Raw genomic sequence first — 26802 nt, 5'->3', positions numbered from 1 at the left:
AAACTATCATTTTCTATATTTCAATGAGTTTAAAAAAGCAGAGAGGGAATAACTTGTCACTTAAGTAGAACAAAACACTATTTACAAAGTATCATTTTATCATTTTCAGAAACTATCATTTTATGCACCCAAAGTATCATTTTATCAAGCAAAGGCACAATTTCTACATACAAAAACACAGAGACACACACAACAACACACACAAAAACACAGCAGCAGTAGCATCAGGACACACACACAAACAAACATAAAGTATCATTTTATCCCATGAAACTATCATTTTTTCATTCAGAAACTATCATTTTATTCCATATATCCCATGAAACTATCATTTTATAATCTGAAACTATCATTTTATCAGAAACTATCATTTTATCTACATTTAAACAGATCATGCAAACACATAGCAACACACACAGCAAAACACACATAAACAAAGCAAAACACACACCAGCAGCATATATTGTTATGCATGAACGATATTGTATAAATATAAGAAATATCTACACATAGGCCTGTCAAAATGGATATTGGGTATTGGATACTCAGTATCCAAACCCGAAAAAGTTGGGTAATTGGATACCCGAAACCCGATTTTTCGGGTATCGGATCGGGATCAGGTAGTGGGAATTTTGGATGATCGGATATCGGATTACCCGATACCCGATCAGATATACCCGAATTATCCGATTTATTTTTAAAATTAATAAATTATATATTTTTTATTATAATTAAATGTAATTTAATTTCTTAATTATAAGTGGATGGATGAAAGATGTTAATATGTAATTTAATTTCTTATTATGGATGAATGAAGGATGTAATTTAATTTAATTTTTTAATTTAATTTCTTATTTTGGAGGGATGAAAGATGAAAAAATATAATTTTTTAATTAAATGTGGATGGGTAAAAGATGTTAATATGTAATTTAATTTCTTATTGTGGATGGATGAAAAATGTTAATATGTTATAACTTATGAATTTTGTATTTTTAAAATTTAGAGTTATTTTTTCTAAAATTCGATCTATTACAAGAATTTGTATTTCCAAAAAATTTTAGTTATTCTTATAAATTCAAACTACTACAAAAATTTTGTATTTCTAAAAGTTTGTAGTTATTTTCCCTTGAACACTACTTCAACTTTGTATTAAATTCGAACTAAATAGTATATTAAATAAACCTTTAAAATTGTAGTTAATTTTCTAAAAAGATTAAAAAAATCAAAAATCAAAATCACAATCGGGACTGGATACCCGATTTTTCGAGACTGGATACCTGAGTCGGATATCCGGGTACCCGAAATCAAATTCGGGTCGGATATCGGGTATTGAATTTTGAGAATTTCGGAATCGGGTACCCGAAAATTTCGGATCGGGTATCCGCGGGTACCCGATTTGACAGGCCTACTTACACGTATCCTTGCATAAAATTTTATGGATATCTCATAGTTAGTAAAACTAATTATACAAAGTGTTAATATATTAATATGTTATAAGAAAAACTCATATCTAAATTCACAGTTAATTAACCTATTGCTTATGTACATATAATAAGACACGTACATATATATTATTTTCAAAAATAATAGTTAATATATATAGATATAATATTTATTATGTAAGTAACAATATAAATAAAAATGCAATGATAAAAATATTTTAATATGCAAAATGATGCATGTTTTGAGTCATGGAGTTCCAGTTCAATTTTACTTTATTGATAACTTATTCTATTTTGGGGGGAAAAATAATATAATAAAATTTTGAAGAACATAAAAACTTAAATGAAACAAATACATTAAGTTAATAAATCATTAAATGAGTTAACTATTTGATAAACCCAACAACTTTAAACAAATAAATAATTAAAATAATCAATTAAAATGAAATGAACTAAGCAATTGAAACTAATAAACGATGGCTTATTTATCATAGAAAAATTAGTTAGTAAAAGAAAATATACGATGGCCTATTAATCATTAAACATATGGGATAGATTGTAAAAGAAAATATACATATTCATTATGCCATAAAATAATGTGTCGCGTTATTCTTTCTTCTCTGTGCAAAGAATTCTTCACGTTTGTTCAAAGGTAAATATTTCTTATCTTCCCCTTTTCTCTAAAGACAAAACTTGATAGCAATATGGCGACAAACGGACGGCTGACCTGGTACTTCTAGAAGGCCATCTCGTGGATTTATCTCGTCGAAACACATTAATTTGGAGGAGTCTTTGCGAACTGTCGGATGATTGGCCGTGCAAGTTAATGGATGACAAACTTTTTAGTTGAAACCTTATAAAAGTGGACAGAGATCTGTTTTGCAAATTCATTTAGACCAGCTTCACGGAAAGCTTCTGAACATCAAGCAAGACCATTTCCTAGTTTGGGTGTGCCTCCACTTGGATTATGGTGCACATATGTCATATATTCATAGTTCAACCAAAATGTCATGACCATCATTAGAACCTCTTCATTTCCTCTGTTTTATAACCTTTGAACTTTCTCTAATAAATCATTCATTGCATTGCTTAACCGTAATTTAATGTGATGTAACGTGATTAATTACAATAACTCACAGTTAATCTCTACCCTCGGCCTCTCGGAGTTCCACCGTCTTAAGCCTGAAATGAATTCAGTCTCACTATGATATGGTTCTAAACTATACAATTCGATTTAGGCGTGCATGTTATTTGGTATTGGTGTAAGAGTAATACCTCTTTGGTTTGTGCATAGTTCAATTTCCAAATCCAATTTCAGGTTATAAGCTTCAATTCATATATAAGAAGTAGGACTTTTACCCGGTTCATACTTATGGAACATGCTCGCCTTTCCTCTTTCGTTTGTGGACTATCAGCATCTCATTCCTACGCCATCTACATAAAAGATGCAAAATAAAATGAACATAAACTAAATTCTACATCAAGCAATAACTTTTGATCAGCCACAACACAACAGTCTAATTCCAACACATCCAATGCATGCAGAAGGTTAATAGAAACTCACCAACTGGTAAAGACGTGAAGGTGGTGTTGGAAACACAATCACAAGAGCAAGGCGAGCACCAAATAGCCAATGCAGTTGAATACATTGACATTTAAAGAAAATATTGTAGCTTTTGGTATTCTTGCCACTTTTAGCTATCCCATTATCATTTAGAAATAAATGTTTCACAATTATCTTTTGCTCTTTCGACGAACTCATTCATTCCATTGATTGCTAGAAAAAAACGTTTACAATGATTAAATGAAATTAAATATTAGTATTAGGGAATATATAGTGTCATCTCAAATAAAATGAGGTATAATTTTATTTAATACACATAAATGAAATTTTACAATGATTGATATATACGTTACACCAGTTGGTTATGCACAAATAACAAAAATTAATTTCAATTAGATTATAGTAATTTTTAATATTAAAAGGGCATTTCCATAAATACCCCCAACTCCCATTACATAGATGTATAGATGATTATTATTATTATTATTATTATTATTATTATTATTATTATTATTATTATTAAACCAAGTAATCATATCTTCATTACTCCATTCTTGAAGCTAAGTAGTCATAATCACTTGCCCTTAGCGGTATGATAATTGAGAATAATTCTACATCATTTTCTCGTTCTAAAACTTATTTTAGTTTTCATAGTGTATTACTATTAAAATGGTTAATTGATTAAATTCTCAAACTTCAACTTAATTCAGATTTTCGGTTAATTTATTAGTACAATATTATTAATATTTTTATAGTTGTAGCAAAAAACCACATACCCAACGCCACTCTATTCTCAATAATAATAATAATAATAATAATAATAATAATAATAATATAAAACACACACGACCAAAATATCACATCAATTTTTTCATAGCAAGTCGCATCGCATCGCATCATTATTCTCAATAGTTATAAACCTTATGATATTTAATAACAAGAGTGAAATACATAAACGGTACATAATCTTTCACTTTTCGCACATAAATGATATCTGATCTTTATTTTATATAGTTTTTGGTACCGATAAATCACATTTTTAGTACCTGATACTCCCTCCGTCTCACATAATTTTACACACTTTGACCCGGCACAGATTTTAAAAAATGTAATGGAAAGTGAGTTGAAATAGTTGGTGGGATGTGGGTCATACTTTTAAAGTATTAGTTTTGTAATAAAATGTGAGTAGGAATGAGTTAGTGGAATATGGGGTCCACTCGCTAAAAATGGTTAAAGTGAAATGGGTAAAATTATGTGGGACGGCCCAAAATGGAATACTGGGTAAAATTATGTGGGACGGAGGGAGTATAATTTTCTTCCCAAAATGCCCTTTAAACAAATATATTTTCCCATTTATGTCATAGATGGTATTTTGGACATACATAAAATTAGTATCAAAAGTGATATTATAAATCTTCTCTCAATTTCCTCACTCTTTATACTATTATTATTAATCAATATTAATATTATTATTTTGATGTTATAAATTAATAATCAATTCATTTTTAATATCATTCAAATATACTTAAATATAATTATAGTTATAATTATATTTAATTATTATATTATTGTTATAATACTAAAAAGTAATTAATAAATAATTGCAGTATAATTACATAAATTATAAATCACATAATATCATGTAATTATTATTTTTATTATTATTATTATTATTATTATTATTTTATATTAAATTAGTAACTAATCAGTATAGCCTTAATAAAAATTTAACATTGTGAATTGTAGTCATAATGATATAAAAAAGTTGAATATTTTTAGTTAGATGTTTCAACCTTAAAATGAGTATAAAATAATTTAATAAAAATATTCAATTGATTTAATTATTTAAATAATTAATTTAATTAGGTATTTTATTTTTCATTTATATTATGAATTTGGATGAAGAGAAAAGAAAAAAGAAGGAAAAAGAAACATAAACTAAGGAGAAAAAAGAAAAAAGAAAGGAAGATAAAATATTAAAAAGAAAGAAGAAAATGAAGAAAAAAAAAAGAAGAAGAAACTAAAGAAGAAAAAGAGAAATAAGAAAGGAAGAAAAAACAATCACATATTTGGTACTACTACTTAAATAAAATTTTCAAAAGTATCCTCTATGAAAAAAATCGCATTTTTGGTACTTAGAGTTATTTTTGTCATAGGTATAAAAATGATATAAAATAAATATCAGATAGTACTATTTATGTGCGAAAGTGAAAGATCAGGTACCATTTATGTAGTTCACTCTAAAAACGTAAATCAAACCAAACTTCACGATTCTTTTAGCTATCGCATAAAATGTAAAAACTTAAATCAAACCAAACTTCACGATTCTTTTAGCTATTGCATAAAATGTAAAAACGTTAAATTAGTTTCAAACTCATGACTCAAAAAAAAAGAAATTACATCCTGATATTGGTAGGATTAGTTGAGAAGTCACACTCATGAATTTAAATGATTTCTTAATTATACAAGGGCACTCCAGTCTGAAACGTACAATCCTTCGAAGCGCTGCAATTGTGAGAATATCTCAAAGTACCACTCCTCTGGTTGCACTGTCGGTGGAAAATAGTGCAACCGTCACTCCCTCTCTCTCATCACTTTTTCTCTCTCTAGAAATACAATAGCAGCTCCACTGTCGTATTCTTCCCTTCCACGCCATTTTTGATATTCCTCATATTTTTATTTCCAACAATCATAATAATTGAGATTTAACAGCTATACATACACGGACCTATATATCTCTCTAGTGAGAGAGAGCTGAAGAGAGAATGCGAGCCGACAGCTAGTGCTTCCTCTACTCGCTCTGCTCTCTCACTCTGCATTTCCATCTTCCTTAGCATTCTGTCCAGATCGCCTGCGGACCCGATCTGTGATTAATTGGCGGCATTATCTGGATTGCACGGTGAGATTTCTGTTTTCGGTTAGGGCGCTTTTCGCAATTACTCAGCAGATATTGATTTCTGTTACTTTTTGTGAATTGTGTGGGTGATATTTAATGCTGCAAGAGTTTTGATTATTTAATTGATTTTGGAGTCAAATGAATAAGATATGTTGTTCCATAAACGTGCTGAATCTGAGTGTCGGCAGGCGTGATCCAGGGTTTATATTTGTTGTTTTTATGTTTGTGTTGGATGTAAACAATAGATCTAACCGTGAACTGAGGGATTGAGGCAGAACGTTTTTCAGTTTTTTTCAGGAGCGCATTGCGCGGGGATGTTAAATTCAGAGTGAAGCTTTCAATCCGGTTGATTCTGATTCACTACTCTTGACTGAGACTGAGTGACAATGGAACCTGAAGCAGAAATCAAGGTTGGTATGAATGTTGTTGTTGTTCTTTCTTTAATGGATACTAGAGAATATCTTGACGAATGGATCCATGGATTCCTGATTAAGTTTTCTATCTACGCATTGGGTCATCTAGCTGTTACTTTTTCTCCACTGAATTTTATTTCCTGGCTTATTTTTATGTGTACTTTTGTTTCTTACATTGAGTGTTGGGCGTGATTTTATTTATTGGGGGTATTATGATCTGTTTTTTAACATAGTCACCATGTTCGGTTGCTAGGGGAAGACCTTGAAGACTATTGGCAGCCAGGTCTGTCAGATCTGTGGGGATGACGTGGGCTCGACTGCTGACCATGAGCCATTTGTTGCTTGCAATGTCTGCGCATTCCCGGTTTGCAGGCCTTGCTATGAATATGAGAGGAAAGATGGAAATCAGTCTTGCCCTCAGTGCAAAACCAGATACAAGAGACATAAAGGTATAGTGAGTTATAATAAAATTGTCCCTTCATTTTGACCCTTCTATACTCTTTCACAGTATACTGCTAAATGAGTTGCGGCGTAACTTTCTGTAGTTTACCGTAGAAAACTATGATGAGTTGCACAAGTCGGTAAACATCATCAAGGTTGTCAAAGTTTATCTTATAGTAAATCTAATGCTCCTGAAATCAGATTAGACTAATATATTAAACTTCAAAGTACTGATCTAGATCAGTGATCTCAGGGGATTTGCATCATATGTGAAAACCATGTTAGGAAGGGGTATAGGTCTTGAAATATTCCACATACAATGCTTGAACAGTATGTAAAATAATGGGAGCGACATTCTTGACTCTCTAATTACTTGTGATTTAATCCGCGGTCCGCCCACCATTAAATGTCCCATTTTGCCATTTCAGGATGTTCGTCGTTGCATGTCTCATGTTCCACTAACATATTTATTTATTTATAAAACTAATGTATAAAAGTGGGTCTCACATTCCACTAACTTTTTCCACCCATATTCATTCACATTTCTTAAACCATGCTGATCCCAAATGGGATACTTAATGGCAGATGGAAGGAGTACATGCTTTTCTTGGAAAGCTGTGTTTTCTGGAATAATTGGGTTGTAAATATGCTTTTGGTTTCATTTTTACAGGGAACATCTAAAGTTTTTACAGTGCAAATTCTAATTCTAATATTGTACTAGAACATTTTGGTGTTTGGTGGTCTCACATCTAGTTTGCATATTGTTATGTTCTGTTTTTGTATAAATGTAATGATTATAGGCTTATAGCATTAAGAAAATGATTACATGTGATTTTTATTGATTATCTAGCTGTGATATACATAAATATACAAATACGTTCTTAAAATAATTGAAGTACTGATGTCTCTACATTTATGCATGGCATAGGTCAGTTCAAATTCGGGAAAATTAAGACTGTTTCAAAATCTGGTTTCTGAAAATGAATTTGACACTTTCAAACAGGGAGTCCTGCAATTCATGGTGACAGTGAGGAGGATGGTGTTTCTGATGATGTCGCTGTTGATGCCCATTACTCTGAAACTCAAAGTGAGAAGCAGAAGATTTCGGAGAGAATGTTGAGCTGGCGTGTTAATCATTCGGGAGAAAGTATTAATGCCCCAAAGTATGACAAGGAGGTCCCTCGAAACCACATTCCATTGCTTACGAATGGAACGGATGTAAGTTTTAATGTTCACTATATTCTACTGTAGTGTTGTGCAGTCATATATCATGGCATAATTGATTGACTTTTTCTATGTTTTGCAGATTTCTGGGGAATTGTCTGCTGCATCACCTGGCCGCCTTTCAATGGCATCTCCACCTCCAGGAGGCATTGGAAAACGTAATCTTTTACTTTGTTAAGCTTCCTTCAAAAGATTTTAATGTTCTTGTTCCCTGAGTGTTTTATATTTTACCTAATATCTTCCTTTTTTCCATTTCCAGCCAGGATCGTGGATCCAGTGAGGGAGTTTGGATCCCCGGGCTTAGGTAATGTTGCCTGGAAAGAGAGAGTGGATGGCTGGAAAATGAAGCAGGAAAAGCCTGTTATTCCAATGACTACTAGCCATCCTCCTTCAGAAAGAGGAGTAGGAGATATTGATGCAAGCACTGATATTCTTGTTGATGATTCTCTACTGTAAGTTTATAATTTTTTTGTACTCAAAAGTTTTCTCTAGGTATACAGGGTATGATTGGAAAAACTTTGATGATATTGGTGAATTCCATAGAACACCCTGTCTAGTGTCTTGCTTGCATGTGGCAGCAAAAATGACAAACTCTATATTTTGTTGCACGGTCTCCATTCTTCCTCTGATAATATTCTTCTTGGTGCAGGAATGATGAGGCCCGACAGCCCCTAGCAAGGAAGGTTTCTATTCCGTCATCAAGGATAAACCCTTACAGGATGGTTATTGTATTGCGGCTGGTGATTCTGTGTATTTTCTTGCACTACCGAATAACAAACCCTGTACCCAATGCATATCCATTGTGGCTGATTTCTGTGATTTGTGAGATTTGGTTTGCTATATCCTGGATTCTGGATCAGTTCCCAAAATGGCTTCCTGTCAACCGTGAGACGTATCTTGACAGACTTGCTCTGAGGTGAGAAATTTTCAACTTATGTGTGTATTTATATTTGGCTCCATTGTACGTTCCTCCCAGTTGAAAGGCATGTGCTTATAATAGGTAGATAGTGCAGTGCCTTTGTTTAGTTCTGCTGCATTTCTGCTAAGCTCTTATATTTGCAGTTTTTATTTTACCAAACCCCACTCTTTTTTTTCCTGACCGGAAATCACTTTTTCTGTCTGATTTTGAAAACTACATAAATAACGTGTTGTCGTGTAACAGATATGACAGGGAAGGAGAGCCATCACAATTAGCTGCTGTTGACATATTTGTCAGTACTGTTGATCCTCTGAAGGAGCCTCCTCTCGTTACAGCTAATACTGTTTTGTCCATTCTTGCGGTAGACTATCCAGTGGACAAGGTTTCTTGCTATGTTTCTGATGATGGGTCTGCCATGTTGACATTTGAAGCTCTATCGGAGACATCTGAATTTGCAAGGAAATGGGTTCCTTTCTGCAAAAGGTACAGTATTGAGCCACGGGCTCCTGAATGGTACTTTGCTCAGAAGATTGACTACTTAAAAGATAAAGTCCAGCCATCTTTTGTGAAAGACCGTCGGGCTATGAAGGTGAGAATTTTATTTTACCAGATTTTATCTTTCACATTTGTTATTTAGTCAAACATCTTATTTCTTTCTTCTGGCTTTGTACTACAGAGAGAATATGAAGAATTCAAAATTCGTATCAATGCTCTTGTATCCAAGGCTCAGAAAGTTCCCGAGGAAGGTTGGGTTATGCAAGACGGTACACCATGGCCTGGAAATAATACAAGGGATCACCCTGGAATGATTCAGGTGAGAAGATAACTGGAGTTTCTACCTTATCAAGTCAAGTGTCAATGTTCCTTTGTACAGTATAGTGTTTGTTCATTTCATATGCAAAGGGCATACCTTTCTCATTGTTTTCATGTTCCTCTTTGCTTGATTTTAAAGCAAGAGCCACACATGCTGCATGTGTTCTGCCTCAACAAACATTTACTTAATTGCATTCCAGTAAAGGTCTTAATATTTCTTGCTTATAGGTTTTCTTGGGCCAAAGTGGAGGTCTTGACAGTGACGGTAATGAGCTGCCTCGGTTAGTATATGTTTCTCGTGAGAAGCGTCCTGGTTTCCAGCATCATAAGAAAGCCGGTGCCATGAATTCACTTGTAAGTAAACAAAAGTTGTGTAAGTATTTTTTTTAACATCTAGCTTATCATGCCGCTAGTTCTTATGTACTATACTTGCAGGTTCGTGTGTCAGCAGTTCTTACCAATGGACCTTTCTTGTTGAATCTCGATTGTGATCATTACATTAATAACAGCAAGGCCTTGCGTGAAGCAATGTGCTTTTTGATGGATCCGAATCTCGGGAAATATGTTTGTTATGTGCAATTTCCACAGAGATTTGATGGTATAGATAGGAGTGATCGATATGCCAATCGTAACACTGTCTTCTTTGATGTAAGTTTTAGTGTTTCTAATCAGAACAGTTCTTAGTTACTTACAATCCATGTAATACAAGTTCTGATTTGGTTACCTACGACTGATTCGAACTGTTCCTCTTCGCTCACCAGATTAACTTGAGAGGTTTGGATGGTATTCAAGGCCCTGTATATGTGGGTACTGGATGTGTCTTCAACAGAACAGCTTTGTATGGTTATGAACCTCCCCACAAACCTAAAAATAAGAAACCCGGGATGCTTTCTTCCTGCTTTGGTGGATCAAGAAAGAAAAGTTCTAAATCAAGTAAGAAGGGTTCAGATAAGAAAAAGTCTAGCAAGCATGTTGATCCTACTGTTCCTATCTTCAGCTTGGAGGATATAGAGGAGGGTGTTGAAGGTATGCTCTCCTTGAAACTAACAAATCAAAACATGATCACTACATATTAGTCCTCTTAACTCCAACGAATTAGTTTGCTGTTGCTGCTGTTTAACTGTTTACACACATGGTTCACATGTTTTTCCCCAAAACTATGATACGTTAAGAGTTACCACCGTGATTGTTCTGCTTTAGATAGTCACTCTTTCAGAACAAAGAGGCATGAGTTGTGGACATCATGAAAATTTCCAGTGTCAACTCTATATGGTTCATCCCCTTGTGTTGCTGATTCACCCTCTATGTTGAATGAATCAGGTGCTGGATTTGATGATGAAAAGTCATTGCTCATGTCCCAGATGAGCCTGGAGAAAAGATTTGGACAGTCAGCTGTTTTTGTTGCATCAACCCTGATGGAGAATGGTGGCGTGCCTCAGTCTGCAACACCAGAGACTCTCCTGAAAGAGGCTATTCATGTCATTAGCTGTGGCTATGAAGATAAGTCAGAATGGGGAAGTGAGGTATGCGATCTTTCTCCATCTGCAGTTCTATGTTGCATTCATTCTGTGTACTCTCTGCCTTACTAATATCTTGAAAATTGAACTAGCAGTATGCCTGTATAACCTAACCATGTCAACACAATCTAAGGGTTCTTGATTTACAATGACTCTTCAGTGTTATTGTCAATATTTATTTTGTGTCCGTCAAATGCTTACTTCTATTCATGTGATTTTTCCTAACTTCTGAAATTAATTCGTGTCCACTTGATACTCTTGTGAGATTCATTTTCCTCTCAAATATGCAGATAGGATGGATCTATGGTTCTGTCACAGAAGATATTCTTACAGGATTTAAAATGCACGCACGTGGCTGGCGATCAATTTACTGTATGCCTCCAAGGGCAGCCTTCAAGGGATCAGCTCCAATTAATCTTTCTGATCGATTGAATCAAGTGCTTCGATGGGCCTTAGGATCTGTGGAGATTCTGTTTAGCAGGCATTGTCCAATATGGTATGGATACAAAGGAAGGCTAAAATGGCTAGAGAGATTCGCATATGTCAACACCACGATTTACCCAATTACTTCCATTCCTCTGTTACTTTACTGCACATTGCCAGCTGTCTGCTTGCTTACTGGGAAATTCATTATCCCACAGGTGTGTCTTTCTCGACAAATTTAACATCTCTTGTGGAAGCCAAGAAACATGATTTAACCTATATATTTTGTGTTACAGATTAGTAACCTCGCAAGTATCTGGTTTCTTTCCCTCTTTCTCTCCATCTTTGCCACTGGTATACTGGAGATGAGGTGGAGTGGTGTTGGAATTGATGAATGGTGGAGGAACGAGCAGTTTTGGGTCATTGGAGGTGTCTCGGCTCATCTCTTTGCTGTATTCCAAGGTCTGCTCAAAGTTCTTGCTGGAATAGATACGAATTTCACAGTCACATCTAAAGCTGGAGACGAAGAGGGAGATTTTACTGAGCTCTACATGTTCAAATGGACAACTCTTCTGATTCCTCCCACCACTCTTCTCATCGTAAACTTGGTCGGAGTTGTTGCTGGGATTTCCTATGCAATAAACAGCGGGTACCAATCATGGGGGCCGCTGTTTGGAAAATTGTTCTTCGCCTTCTGGGTGATTGTCCATCTCTACCCCTTCCTCAAAGGTCTTATGGGGAGGCAGAACCGCACCCCCACCATTGTCGTGGTGTGGTCGATTCTTCTAGCTTCGATATTCTCTTTGCTGTGGGTCAGAGTTGATCCCTTCACCACTAGAGTCACTGGCCCAAAGGTCGAAGAGTGTGGAATTAACTGCTAATTTCGGCTTCTCAGAAGGGACTTTTTTGTCTGTGTGATGTTTTTTTTTTTTTTTTTTTTTTTTTTTTTGTAGAAAGGGAAAGATAAGAAAGCTAAATTGTTTGGTATACTTATTGTAAGTTAATGAAATGTTTGTCCGTTGAAATGTTAGAACATGTAAGCTGTAAACCATATTTATAATGCATTAGTTTAATTTTTTTTCCATTCGTTTCTTTAGCTGCATTTTCAAATGTGTTTCATTATCATTGAGAATGGATTGCAGATATTTAAAAAGTTAATTTAAATCTAGGGGTGCGTTATTTTAGAGTTGCACTATAATACTATCTTTTGTTAAATTACTAACTTGCTAGATCATCAACACCGATACACTAAACGCTAACCTGGATTTTCTAAATTATAAATGTCCTCTTCGAGCAACTTTCTAGGTCCTCTAAAGCTAGGCAACATGGGCATTACTCTATTAAATTCTCTGCCGGAAGAAAAACACCTCATAACAAAGAAACATAGGTAACGGTAGATTAAGTTTTACTTACATTTTTTTGCAAACTGGAGTAAGATTCTTTTGTTGATCCTAAGATTAAAATTCCAATACATGATATTAAATCAAGTTTAGACCAAGCATTAAAATGTCGGTGCAACTGCAATAATCAACTATTAGAGCACTCCCAATGGGGGTGGCGAAAATCCGGCGATAAATCACCGAATATCGCCGGATTATCGCCGGCCGTTGTGGTGGAAACGGCGATAATTCGGCGATAATGTTACCGTTTTTTCGCCAACCGGCGTTTTATCGCCGGATTATCGCCGAGCGATCGCCGGCCATTGTGGGCGACGCTCGGCGATAAATCGGCGATATTTAAATTTTTTTTTTTTTTTTTCGGCCCAACGGCTATTTTTACATCCCACCCCTATAAATATTTCCTCCACTTCCTCCATTCATCACCCACAATCTTCATTCTCTCCATTTTCAATCTCTTCTCCCAATCTTCAATCTTCATCAAATTATGAGCTTTTGGAAGAAAAATTCCCGCTCGGGTAAGGATAAGGGTAAGGGGAAAGAGTCGAGTTCACAAATTCCCAACATGGATGAAGCAAACGAGCAGTGGATGCACTCGTTGTTGGCGATGGGTTCTCCTCCCGGCCAACTTCCATACGCGGGTCCGTCTCCTTTGCAGACTCCTCCGGCGCGGAGAATTTATCCGTACTTCAACTATGCCAGCAGAATGCCCTCTCCAGCCGACGATGTGTATCGGCCCCAGTTCGACACCCCCGGATCAACCCCAGGCGACCAAGAATCTCAGGCCGCGACATTGAGCGCGGAGGACTTCGAGGTGGAAGAAACGCCCACCGAGCCGCCTGCGACTGATACGGGTTCCAATGAGAGCCCGAAGGGGGTAAGGACTACTTACACTCGCAAGAGTTCGAGCCGATAGCCACCTGCTGGGCGGACACGTCACGGAACGCGGAGCCGCAAAGAACTACCAGACCGAGATCATATTCTGGGAGCGGGTTGCCGCGAAGTACAGGAGCCACAAGACCGCCTCAATGAAGGACCATGGCAGCGAGGCGATCCGTTTGCGGCATTGGGAGCGCCTCATGAGGGACTGCGGCCACTTCAACGGTATTTATTCTAACTTGTTGGCGGACATGCCCAGTGGCCAGAACGAGCATATGGTCCGAGATGAGGCCATGCAGAGGTATTGTGGCAAGTACTTGTCGAAGGGGTTCAAGTATTGGAACATCTACGATAAGCTGAAGGATCTCCCCAAATTCCGGACGGGGATGCACGCCGCGCTGCACGGGAAATCGGTGCGCTCGCGACTTAGCGTTTCGGAGAGCGAGGGGAGCCACATCGACTTGAGTGGGGATGGTCCGCACGAGCGCCCGGAGGGAGCGAAGAAGGCGAAGGGGAGGCGGAAGGGGAAGGGCACAACGTCGGAAGTCGGTTCGGAACCCCACATCGACTTAGAAAAAGCCCACTTATTCGAACAATGTCGCCAATCTGACGCAGATGTACACGCTGTACTTCACCGGCGGCGGGACCCCTGAAGAAAAGGCGGCCCTCTGGAAATGCAGATGCACAGCGCGCTGCACGGGAAATCCGGTGCGCTCGCGACTTAAGCGTTTCGGAGAGCGAGGAGCGCGACCCACATCGACTTGAGTGGGGATGGTCCGCACTGAGCGCCGGAAGGGAGCGAAGAAGAGAGCGAAGGGGAGGCGGAAGGGGAAGGGCACAACGTCGGAAGTCGGTTCGGAACCCCACATCGACTTAGAAAAAGCCACTTATTCGAACAATGTCGCCAATCTGACGCAGATGTACACGCTGTACTTCTCCGGCGGCGGGACCCCCGAAGAAAAGGCGGCCCTCTGGAAATGCATCCAAGGCCTGCCCGGTTAAGATGGAGCCTCGAGCCCGACGCCCCTCCGGCCCCTCCGTCTTAGTTTTTTTTTTTTTTTAAATCTTTGTTTATTTGCGGTTTTTATTTGTAGTTTTTTTTTTCTCGTTGTATTATATTTTCCAATGATTAATACAACGATGAATTGTTCATTATTAGTCTATTTATTAAATACATTTGTAGGGAAAATTAAATAATATAAAAAATAATGATGTAAAAATGAAATGTTGAGTTAGGGAGAAATAAAGGAGAAATAAGGGAGAAACCAATGTAGCAGTTGGCTAAAAACTGGGGATAAAATGTGATGCTGATGTGGCGCTGATGTGGCAGGAGTTAGGGAGAAATAAGGGAGTGCCATTGGGAGTGCTCTTACAGTCCCAATAAAAATAGAACAGGTGTAGAATTATAACTGGATAGACATATATAATTCAGTCATATTACAGTGCTGCCCAAAAAAAATTAAACTAATTTGTGTTTTCTAAAATTTTGACGGTATAAACAATAACCCCAAATTTTTTTTTTGACGGAACTATATATATCACGTTGACAAAGCGTATTGACATATACATATAACTGTAAAGTAAATTCTATTTGTCAGTCCAAGAAACTATAGAAATTAAAGAAGCATTATGGGGGTAATTCTTCAACAGTTAGTAAATACACGTCACAAACAGAAAAAATCATTAATTATTTATAAAATATACTCCATACATGTAATGAATTGAGTAGGATATAATTAAAAAAAACGAATTAGTAGTATTATTATTGAGGTGAATAATAAATTAAAAAATCCAACGCAAATGCAGTGCCTTTAATAGTAGGTATGTCCGCTTTCAATTTTTGATGATTAAAAAGAAAAAAACAAACCGCCGCCCTGGCTAAAAAATCTCATTTCAACACCATTTCATTTCGCGTGAATTTCAACACCATTTCATTTCGCTCGAATTTCATTCGAATTTCATTAGCAAAACCGCTCCCCTCTCTCTCTCTCTTTACATGTGCACTGTACCTAAAACATCTCCTCTCACTCCAGAACAAAAGCAAGCTTCCCCTTTCGCTTTCGCTTCCTCTCGATTTTCCACCTCTTCTCCCTCCCGACTCTACACTCCATGTTCTGCATGTGTTCGTCTTCGCAATGAATAATCGTGTGTATGTCACTCATATTTTCTGGCTCCACGCAGTAGATCGGTGAATGAGTGATACATTATGAACCGCCCGCAGATCTTCAGCAATAGCTTCGATTTCTGGAGTCCATGGTCAGTTTTTACTCATTTTCGGTGTTTCTCTACGCTTTTTTATTTGCGTTGACTCCGTTTTGAACTGATCCATTTTGGAGTGTTGCTTTTAGGTCTTGATAATATCTGTTTCCTTTTTGTGCAAATCCGATTTTGTGAGCGAGGGTTTTGAAAGTGACGTTAATGATTGCTTCAGTATTATATCACAATTGGGGGTTTTTAGTCGTTTAATGGGAATATCGAACGATCTGTGTTGAGCTGGCTTTCTTTTATATGGGTGGGGATATTTGTTTGGTGCGATATTCAATTTCCATTATAAGATTTGTTATTCTGGATGAAATTAGTAAAAATACATTTGGGAATTATTAGGTTTTTGAACTATAATGCAAAGTACAACCTACTTTTGGGTAGATAAACCCCTCCTTCTGTGATATCGGTATTGGTAATTCACCAAATCCAGTTGATGGCATGTTCTTTTTTTCCATATCAGTTAGAGAGGGAAACTTGTAAGAGTCTGGATCTCAAGCATATGCATTTCCTATCTATAGTACTTATAGATGCTATTAGTGTACACATATAAAAGTTAAAACTTGCGTTTTCTGCGTAGGGTTTATATCCTGAAACTGCAAAATATGCAGTGTGTTTTTTTACTTCTTATACTAGATGGTCACTCAGGTTAATACAGAGAAGCAACATTCATGCTTTTGTTATCAATGCCTTGTCGATTTGTTTGTTTCTCTGTTTCTTAAATATGTACTTTACATGACCACATGATTGAAGATATATGTTGTTTAACGTGCAGCTGACTGGGCTATCAGCAGTGGGCTGGATATTCAGCATCCGATTCTTCTGCGACTGCCTCATCTAGTGTGACAAAATCTGAATATATGAAAGGAATGGGTCAATTATCTGTCGAAACTGAGGACACTTTTTCCAGTTTGCTTGAGTATGCTTCCAACAATGATGCTGAGGCTTTCAGGAGGACAATTGAACTTGACTTGTCTGCTGTTGATGAGGCTGGGCCTTGGTATGTTCGTAAGAGAGGTGGAAAGCATATTTCACAGGAGGAAAGAACACCATTGATGGTAGCTGCTACGTATGGTAGTGTTGATGTGTTGAAGTTGATAGTTGCTCTACCAGAGGTTGATTTGAATAGATTGTGTGGTCCAGATAAGTGGACTGCTCTCCATTGTGCTGCCTCTGGAGGATCTATTAATGCGTTTGATGTTGTGAAGTTGCTGTTGTCTGCTGGTGCTGATCCAAATATTGAAGATGCCAATGGTCAGCGCGCATTTGATCTGATTGTAGTTCCTCGAGGGAATCCTAGTGCTAAAGCTGCTCTTGAAGACTTGCTTATGAACAGTTACTCAGATGGATATGTTGGTGACAGCAGTGTACAGGTGTCAGTAACTGCTTCAAGTGCGTCATCACCTAACTTATCATCATCTCCAGAAAGTGTGTCTCCATGTTCTCCATCTGATTCTGCATTGTCTCCAACAGCGCTGAAGCTGAGTGACATGCCTGCTAATTCTTTGTCTGAGAAGAAACAGTATCCAGTGGATCCATCTCTTCCAGACATCAGGAATAGTATCTACTCGACTGATGAATTCCGTATGTATTCGTTCAAGGTCAGGCCTTGTTCAAGAGCCTACTCTCATGATTGGACCGAATGCCCTTTTGTTCACCCTGGAGAAAATGCCCGCAGAAGAGACCCTCGGAAGTACCATTATAGCTGTGTTCCTTGTCCTGATTTTAGGAAGGGAGCTTGCAGGCGAGGGGATATGTGTGAGTATGCACATGGAGTGTTTGAGTGCTGGCTCCACCCTGCTCAATATCGAACAAGGCTATGTAAAGATGGCACGAGCTGTGCTAGACAAGTTTGCTTTTTTGCTCATACCCAAGAGGAACTTCGACCGTTGTATGTCTCCACTGGATCTGGTGTTCCTTCTCCAAGGTCAGCTGCTTCTGCAGCTTGTTTCATGGACATGGCCACAGCTCTAAACATTTTGCCTGGCTCACCCTCCTCTCACTCTGTCATGTCTCCTCCTGCATTTAATCATGCGCTGTCGCCTACAGCAAATGGCATGCCTCATTCCTCTGCAGCCTGGCCTCAACCAAATGTTCCAACCCTTCATCTTCCTGGTAGCAACTTCCAGTCAAGTCGCCTGCGATCCTCCCTCAGTGCTCGTGATATTGCACCTGATCTAAATATGCTTCGTGACTTTGATGCCCAGCAACATGCTATGAATGACATGGCATCTTTCTCTCCGTCACACCCCAATTCTTCTATGTTGAATCGTTCTGGTAGATCCAAGTCATCACTGACTCCTTCCAATCTAGAAGAGCTATTTTCAGCTGAGTTTCCACCATCACCTAGATTTTCTGACCAGGCAGTGGCTTCTGGCGTTTTTTCTCCAACGCACAAATCAGCTGTTGTTCTTAATCAGTTCCAACAGCCACCAAGCCTTTTATCTCCTATTAACACTAACATGTTTTCTCCTAGACATGCTGAACACCATTTCTTGCAGGCTTCTTTTGGTGTCTCATCCCCAAGGATGTCACCAAGAAGCTTGGAGACTGCATCCCCGTTGAGCAATCGCCTCTCAGGATTCGCCCAGCGTGAGAAGCAGCAGCAACAGCAGATGCTGCACAGTCTTGGCTCCCGTGAGTTTGGTCCCAGCCGTGCACCCCCTGTTGGGTCCCCTGTCGGTTCTTGGGCAAAGTGGGGATCCCCTGTTGAGAAGGTTGATTGGTCAGTCGGCCCAGATGATCAAGCTTTTCTTAGAAGATCTTCGGCTGAACCCAAGAACGATGGAGAAGAACCCGATGTGACATGGGTGCAATCTCTTGTGAAAGAATCACCACCCGAGATGATGGAGAAACCTGCAGCAGCTTCGGGCTCCGGTGCTGCGCCATCCGGTGAGTGTTTGAAAACAAATCCTCAAGTTGACTCTACTGATCATTCTGTTATAGGGACATGGCTCGAGCAAATGCAACTTGATCAGCAGCTGGTAGCCTAGTAAACAAAAAATTCATTTTGAGTTAGACAGGCAAGGCAAGACTCTTAGGAATTAGTACATAAATTTTTGGGCTCTTTTTTTGGCTGGTGGTAGTGAGTCAAATTGGTTGCTGGAGTTCAGAAGTTTTATTTATGAATTTGAATTTTTCCCCAAGTATTGTGTACTGAACTGAACTTTAATATTTATTGATTAATGTAACATGAGTTTCCTTTTATTATCTGGGCTGTAATAATGGAAACCAGTCCAGTTTGGGCGTTATTCAACTTTTGTAAACTCAGACGCTGATGATATTGCATTCTATTAAATCTTTTATTTATCACATTACTATTTCATGTATTGCATTTGATTGATGTCCACCGTTTATCTTTATGATTGAATTAGTATGATTGATTTCCGCTTTGTAGGATCAATCTTAACTTTTGTGCCCAATACCTTAAAGTGACTTTTGACTTGATTTGTTTGTTCAAACTACACACTACAAGTTACTTGGTACTGAATTGAGTAGCGCCAAATCCATACTACTTTCCTAAATTTACAGTTCATTCTCCTATAAGATATTCAATCTCTTTTTAATGCTTTTAAAGTCATTTTATTGTGGTTAAGTGTATAAAGTAAGCAATAAAATTGCATGCAATTTAGTTTACAAGCATATAAAATACTATGAGGTTGGAGACTGGAGCATAGATACGACGAAGGATGATATGTTATTACTCCATTGGAAAATGAAATATGGTAATACAACTAAAAAAATGTCTTGGTGGAGTTGGAAAATGAAATATGGTAATACCAACATAATAACAGGTTCGGTTCGGGTTCTGATTCGGATTTGAAGGTCAGTCGACAGCGACAAGTGGCGTGAATCCGAGATACAAAGGAGAGGACTGGGTAGCTGGCCGAGTGATCCGGAGCGAGAGAGAGATGCCGACGATGAAGAGAAAGAGGTGGCATCGCTTATTGGTGGCGAATCAGGCGGGGCCGGCTGGTAGGGGAGAGAGAGAAGTCAGAATAGGATGGAGGCACCATTGGACTTTAATTAGTTTGGGCTTTTATGTGTTGGGCTATAATATAACTTAGCTAGAGTTTCTATTTTGTTGGACTTTGTATGATAGTGGCAAATTAAATTCTTTTTAATTTAAGTATTCCATATAAGAGTGTTAATTTTATTATCCACTCTGTATTATATTTTTTAGTATATTGAAATTATTTAATGTTACTTATCAAATAAATTTAAATATTTATATTTAATATTCAAGTTATGATTAATTAATATATTTAATCATACATAGTTCGAATTGAGTTCATTTTGATTTCTTCAACTAAATACTAATATTATATTATTGTTCAAGACTTTTGATTCTTATTTCTTTTTGTGCATCACAAAATATTCAAATGTGTACTTATATGAATTGTCATATATTAAATTTAAATTTGGCAAAAGAAAGTATATAGATTGTGAAAACTTTTATTTGAGTATTCGCTTGATTTTATTTGTTGATAATCTCAAATTTGTATGAAGAAATCACTTGAGTCGTGCGATCACGAGAATTGGTACTAGCTAGGCTATGATAGAGTGATTAACGTTCGAAATAAAAAGTATTAAATTCGAGCTCGTCGTAACATAACATTTAAATTTCCATCTAGAGTGAACACACAAATTTAGTCTCTGGACAATTGATTTCTAACATTTCCGGAACCTAGATAATTTTATTAGCACCATTAGTTTCTCTGGACATATGGTATAATCACATTGGATGGACTTTTTGCACTATTGCATGACATTTTTACCTGTTCAGCTATTTCTTGAACTAGGTGCAAATTTGTCCATGACATCAAGTATATATCTACTAATACGTGTCACTCAAAGTATATGAAATGTTATTAAATACTTCATTGGGTATATTTTTGTAATTTTGGTTTCAGTCAATTTTATTGTAATCTTTTTCTTATTTTTCAATTCTTTTCTCTTATTTTGCAGTACTACTATTGAAAAATATGAAGTCGGTTCAATTTAATTGAGTTTAATTGCTGCTTTTTCCTTTATTCCCACAAAATAAAAAAAAAATGTGTAGTTTTATCCTTCTAAGTATAATACAAACTCGGTTCAATAATTCATCAAAAATGAGTTCTTTCCGGTTTATTCCAATAGGCTTACAACACATGTTCTGATAGAAATAGAATACAAACAAAAATAGATCATAGCAAGTAAATGAAGCCCCTTCCTCTACCTACTCAATTCCAACTTAGCAATCCAATAATCTAGCTGGCTGGATACACATTCCGAGCCAGTGGAGCCATACGAGCTGAAATTCTTTATCGCTTTCTCGACTCCAAGGTACTCATACACATCCTTGTCAAATGTCGGGCTTATGCTTCTGAGCTCATCGAGGCTCAGATCTTCAAGACGGCAGTTTCTTGAAACACAGAAAGCAACAGATCTTCCGACTATATCATGAGAAGTTCTGAATGGTATTCCCTGCACAGAGCACATGTCCTGCCATTAGTTACGAGTTCAACTGTTGAGCTAACACAGGCCAACGGACAACCTAACAACTAACATTTTATGATATTTACGTCGCCAGCTTCTTGGCAGAAGAGAGCACTTTCAACAAACAAAAAAATAGAATGGTGCCTTTCAACAAAGGGCATAGTTTTGGCGTTTCCTGTTGTTCAGTTCGAATTTGTCTATTAATGGAGGAAATAGTATAGCCCTATTTCTGATCTTCTACATCCAGACAGCTTTCATTTTTCAAATAGTTGATCTTTATGATGGTGATCTTAATTAATTCCAATGGCTCATTGTCTATGCTAAAAAATGTTACTATGGTTGCAGCATACTGTGAATATGAATACAGAATGTATGATTTGGAACAGGATATTATGGTATACCTTTTTAACAAGGTAGTCTGCAAGTGTTGTTGCATCAAGGTGACCAGCTGGTAGAGCAGCCTTAATCCTCTCCTGATTGTAAGTTATATTTTCAGCAAATTCTGCAGACACTTCGAGCATTCCAATTATTGTTTTGACGCTGTCAAACACAGGTTCTTTGTCTTCCTGTTTGAGGAGAAACAATAATGAGGTTCCCATGCATAAAATAAATACAAAAGGGTATAAACTAGAGGCAACATGTATAATATTGATTGGGCCAGATGAGCAAATAGCAATGGAGAATTGGAGTGGTTAGATTATATTAGACTTAACCTGTAAATCCCGGTTGTATGCATGAGGAAGACCCTTGCACAGCACAAGAAGTGAAACCAGGTCCCCTATAACCCTAGCAGATTTCCCTCGGACAAGTTCCATTGGGTCTGGGTTCTTCTTCTGAGGCATTATACTGCTCCCTGTTGAGACAGAGTCACTCGGAATGATAAAGCCAAATTCCTCTGATGCCCACAACACCCACTCTTCACCGAGGCGAGAAAGGTGGACAGCTGTAATGGAGTTTGCAGAAAGGAACTCCAATACAAAATCTCGATCTGAAACTGCATCAATGCTGTGCCATATAAATGTCACCATATATGAGAGAAAGCAAAAAATCAATGGGGAGCATAAAGCAAGAAAATAAAATAGAATATTACTTATATACCACTATATACTAATATTATCACCACCAACTCATTCATAACTCAAATGAAGTCAATGAATAATGAAAGGACATGGAAACAAGAACTATACCTGCCAAATTCTTCCTATGCCATTAAGATATCAACATTTGGAAAAAACTTCAAAGATTCAAAAAAAGGAGGAAAAAGGAAGTCATTCAATGCATGTAAAGAATCACTCCTACCTGTTTCTCATTGGGCCTGTGAATCCAAGAGCTTCGGAAGTCATAAATCTATCAATGGGCAAACCAGTTCCAGCTAGTGCACAGGCACCCAGGGGGCAAAAGTTAAGCCTTGCACGGCAGTCCAGCAAGCGTTGTGCGTCGCGTTCAAGCTACAATGCATGATTGACTCACTGATTATGTGACTGATCTTTTAAACATACGAGATACATTCATATCATGAAATTGATCATATATTGCAACAAATCATTACCAAGCAAGTACAAACATAAAATATATCCAAATGGGCTAGACCTAAGGATTTCCACTATATTGGTTCTCTAAGCCTTAAGCCATGTTAACTGGCATCAAACTAGTTGAACTTCTTAACGACTTTTATGTTAATGTTATTGTCTAAGTTTAATCACACCACACCATATATTCTTCCCCCTTTATCATATTCACTCACAAGTAATATCCAGAAAGTTCATCGCATTAGTAGTAACTAGTAAGTGAATTAACTAACCGGCTCAACATACGCCAAAAGAAGATGTGGCAGAAGAACAGGCTGTGCCCTTTGCAGATGAGTGTACCCTGGAACTATCAGATTCTCATTCTTCACAGCCAATTTCACCAGCGCAACCTGTCGAATGCACAAGGATATAGCAAATGCTGCAGATTCCACTTAAGAATAATATCATCAGCATTATCAAAACTACCTGAAGTTTCCTTATCCTTGAAACAATGGCATCAATAGCATCCCTACACCAGAGGCGAAAATCGGTGCAAACTTGATCGTTTCTGCTGCGCGCAGTGTGAAGCTTCTTAGCTGGCTCGCCAACCAAGTCAGTAAGCGCGGCTTCGATGTTCATATGCACATCCTCTCGGTCAGTCCTCCACACGAACTCTCCCCGCTCAATTTGGCCCCTAATCACATCGAGGCCGTCGAGAATCTTATCCCTATCATCGGCAGTGATCAATCCCTAGAAGGAGAAAAAACACGATCAACGGAGGAGAGCAAAAATGAAGCAAAAGCGAAATTGAATGAGTACCTGATGAGCAAGCATAGAGGCGTGGGCGCGGCTTCCGATAATGTCGTGGCTGTAGAGAGCTTTATCGAAGGAGATTGACTCGGTGAATTTCTCGACGGCGTCAGTGACGCTGTCCTCGAAGCGGCCGCCCCAAAGCTTGGCCTCCTTGGAGCTCATGTGGAGGGCGGAGACGGAGAAGGCGCGGCGGGGAAGGAGAGATGTAGGTCGGGGAAAGGGGGCGGCGGAGGAGGAGGAGAAGGGTTTGGAGAGAAATGAGAGGGATTCGGCGGTGAGGGTGAGTGATTCCATTATTATGGTTAGGGCAATGTGTCATCTTAACTCCTATAATTCCTCACATTTATTGAATTTCCAAGGGAAAAGGTTTTTCAAAAAAGATTACAAAACTTATTTTTTATTCATAAATGAATGAATCAATACAACTCCAACCTAAATCACCTTTTACTATGGATACCAACCTACACGAATACACATCATCCACCTCACCTCATTATATGTAATTACGTCAAACCAGGATTACTTGTCTTTACATACTACCCTTTTTCCATTCTAAACGAATCCCTTTTTATTTTGGAATGTCTCACTCTAAATAATACTAGTATTTTTATTATATTTTTAAAAATAGAAACATTACTTTTTATATATTTTTCTTATCTCTTACTTTATTCTCTTCACTTAGCTCACTAAACCACACTACAAAAAATCTTGTGGAGGAAAAGAAATGCTCCACTTAGAGTAGGACATTATTATAAATGGTAACTTATTTCACTCACATTTTATTATTATAAAACTAATACAGTATATAAAAGTGGGATTCATATTCCACTAACTTTCTCAATCCAAATTTCTTTATATTTCTTAAAATTCATGCCGAAATAAAAAATAAATAATTATTGGAAATGGATGAATTCTCTTTTCTCCATTTTACTTTATTATTTTTTTATTCATACTAATAGAGACCATCCATAAAACTATTTTTAGTGGAAAAGGAGAGTATGTTTGATGGATATAATGGTTTATCGCACATATATCGTGTGTAAAAGTGACTTCTTTTATTAAAATATTTTTGAATTTTTCTATATTTATATAGTTTATATCTATCATTTTTATTTTTATTTATTTATTGAACATATAGAATCATGAAGAAATAATTACAAGAGTGATATTTTTTCTGCCAAGACGCAGTGGCGGACGCAGGATTCTGATACTGGGGGGTCCAAATTACTAGTTCGTCTTATCTTTCCATTTTTGTCCGTTCACAAAAAATAGTCTCATCTTTCCAGTTCGTCCGTCCACCGAAAAGAAAAGTCACCCCCAAACTATCATTCACTTTTTAATCTTTTTTTCTTCTAATAATAAATATTTTCTCTTTCTTTTCCTACTCTACCGACTTTATATATTTATCTTTCATACACACCAATTTCGGATTAGAAATTATGTCGTCCTCCAATAGGATTATTTTTGGTGGACGGCTGAAGTATTAACAATTGCTGTGTATTTTTAGTGTCAACGACATCAAAAATAGCCGACAAGAACATTCTGGAATTGCAGGAGAGATGGATAATGAAAAAGTAAATAAACTGAGAAAAAGTAATATAAATTAAAAATATATATTATTTTATAAGAAAAAATGAAAAATGAACAAAACTTTCACAAAATTACTAGTCCGTGAAAAATTAAAAATATAAAAATAAATTAATTACTAGATATAAAAAATCTAATAAGTAATTATATATGCATAACTTCATAGATTGCATGCTATGAACATACTTAATTCATGAAAAGAATTATATCCTAAAGCATTAATTCTATTAATTGAGATAACTTACAGCTTGATTCTTCAAAGAATCGACGATAATTTGTGCTTCTCCACGTAAAGATTCTTTGTCCTTTTACCATGAATTTCTTGATTTGTTCCCAAACTCAAATATAATCTTTTGTGTGGACAAAACTTGATTATATACAGTGGCAAAGCCGGAAATTTATTGGGGGGGGGCAAATTACTATAATCGATTGTGATGTATTTTCGATGGTCATCTTCGCTAGAAACTGTTGCGACCGAAGCAGTATGAATTGCGAGTAAGATAACAAGTGAAAATTAAATTTTTTTTCATCTATCAATAACTACTAAATCTTACTTATAATATTATTTCACTAATTTTTTCTAATTATTTTTCATCATAGACGATAGACAAATGGATTTTAAAAAAATAACACATATTAGGAATATAACAAAAGAAACTTGAAGACACCTAGGAGAGAAGGGTTCGAAAACTGGTCTTCTACCTAGGAGGCCAAATTGCAAACCACCTGCGCTAGACATAACAATATTTGTAATTGAATATGAATATGTATATATAAGATAGTAATTAGCAAAATTGGTGCGGGCCAATGAGCCCCTGTCTCTACGTGGCTTCGCCACTGATTATATATATAGAGATTGATCTAGAAAAAGAGACAAACCAAATGTGTGTGGCATTCAAAATCCCCAAGTAGTAGGAGGTGGGGCGGCCGATCAACGCCCCATAGTGAAGGCTCTTAGAGCATGAATAACTCTGGCCCGGATTTGGGCCGCAAGTCCCCTCCACGTCATCATTCCCTCAAATTAGGGGTTCCAGGCCACAACTCATCTAACACCGCAAGCCACAACTCGGGCCACAACTCAGGCCACAACTAGTCATCTGCACTATTCACAACATATTTTAATCGTAAAATAGAATACGTTGAACAATTAAAACCGAGAAAATTCATTGTTCAGTCGGAAAATAGAAAATTACAACATTGAAATTTAAAAATTCGAAAAAAAAAAA

General features: G+C 37.0%; 3 protein-coding genes across 7 annotated transcripts; 2 read left to right on the top strand and 1 right to left on the bottom strand.

The window, feature by feature from the left end:
* Positions 1-5657: 5657 nt before the first annotated feature.
* Positions 5658-12736, top strand: LOC125190870 (cellulose synthase A catalytic subunit 3 [UDP-forming]-like). Its single transcript, XM_048088284.1, has 15 exons — positions 5658-5905; positions 6190-6312; positions 6569-6764; positions 7760-7974; positions 8063-8138; positions 8240-8432; positions 8630-8896; positions 9143-9488; positions 9576-9713; positions 9941-10066; positions 10148-10360; positions 10474-10738; positions 11033-11235; positions 11520-11870; positions 11949-12736. Exons 2-15 carry the CDS (start codon positions 6289-6291, stop codon positions 12531-12533), a joined length of 3198 nt encoding a protein of 1065 aa, XP_047944241.1. The 5' UTR covers positions 5658-5905; positions 6190-6288; the 3' UTR covers positions 12534-12736.
* Positions 12737-15915: 3179 nt separating this feature from the next.
* Positions 15916-20279, top strand: LOC125190266 (zinc finger CCCH domain-containing protein 30-like). 5 transcript variants are annotated; one of them, XM_048087525.1, is made up of 4 exons: positions 15916-16184; positions 16966-18517; positions 18692-19082; positions 20016-20279. In XM_048087525.1, the coding sequence occupies exons 2-4, from the start codon at positions 17051-17053 to the stop codon at positions 20255-20257; spliced, it is 2100 nt and encodes a 699-aa protein (XP_047943482.1). In that variant the 5' UTR covers positions 15916-16184; positions 16966-17050; the 3' UTR covers positions 20258-20279. The 5 variants fall into 5 exon arrangements, with proteins under 5 accessions (XP_047943482.1, XP_047943480.1, XP_047943484.1 ...); XM_048087523.1 differs by having other exon boundaries at positions 15918-16184; positions 16966-19082; XM_048087527.1 differs by having other exon boundaries at positions 15919-16184; positions 16966-19082; positions 19985-20028.
* A 990-nt stretch (positions 20280-21269) lies between these two features.
* On the bottom strand, positions 21270-24320 carry LOC125190267 (argininosuccinate lyase, chloroplastic). The gene is made up of 7 exons (XM_048087528.1): positions 23996-24320; positions 23663-23926; positions 23470-23586; positions 22968-23116; positions 22382-22673; positions 22070-22234; positions 21270-21656 (listed from the first exon to the last, which is right to left on the bottom strand). The coding sequence occupies exons 1-7, from the start codon at positions 24281-24283 to the stop codon at positions 21405-21407; spliced, it is 1527 nt and encodes a 508-aa protein (XP_047943485.1). The 5' UTR covers positions 24284-24320; the 3' UTR covers positions 21270-21404.
* Positions 24321-26802: the final 2482 nt, after the last annotated feature.

The sequence above is a fragment of the Salvia hispanica genome, chromosome 5 (assembly GCF_023119035.1).
Source record: "Salvia hispanica cultivar TCC Black 2014 chromosome 5, UniMelb_Shisp_WGS_1.0, whole genome shotgun sequence".
In the NCBI taxonomy this organism is placed as follows: domain Eukaryota; kingdom Viridiplantae; phylum Streptophyta; class Magnoliopsida; order Lamiales; family Lamiaceae; genus Salvia; species Salvia hispanica.
Note: the sequence above shows the minus strand (reverse complement) of the source record. Positions and strands in the feature narration are given on the sequence as shown.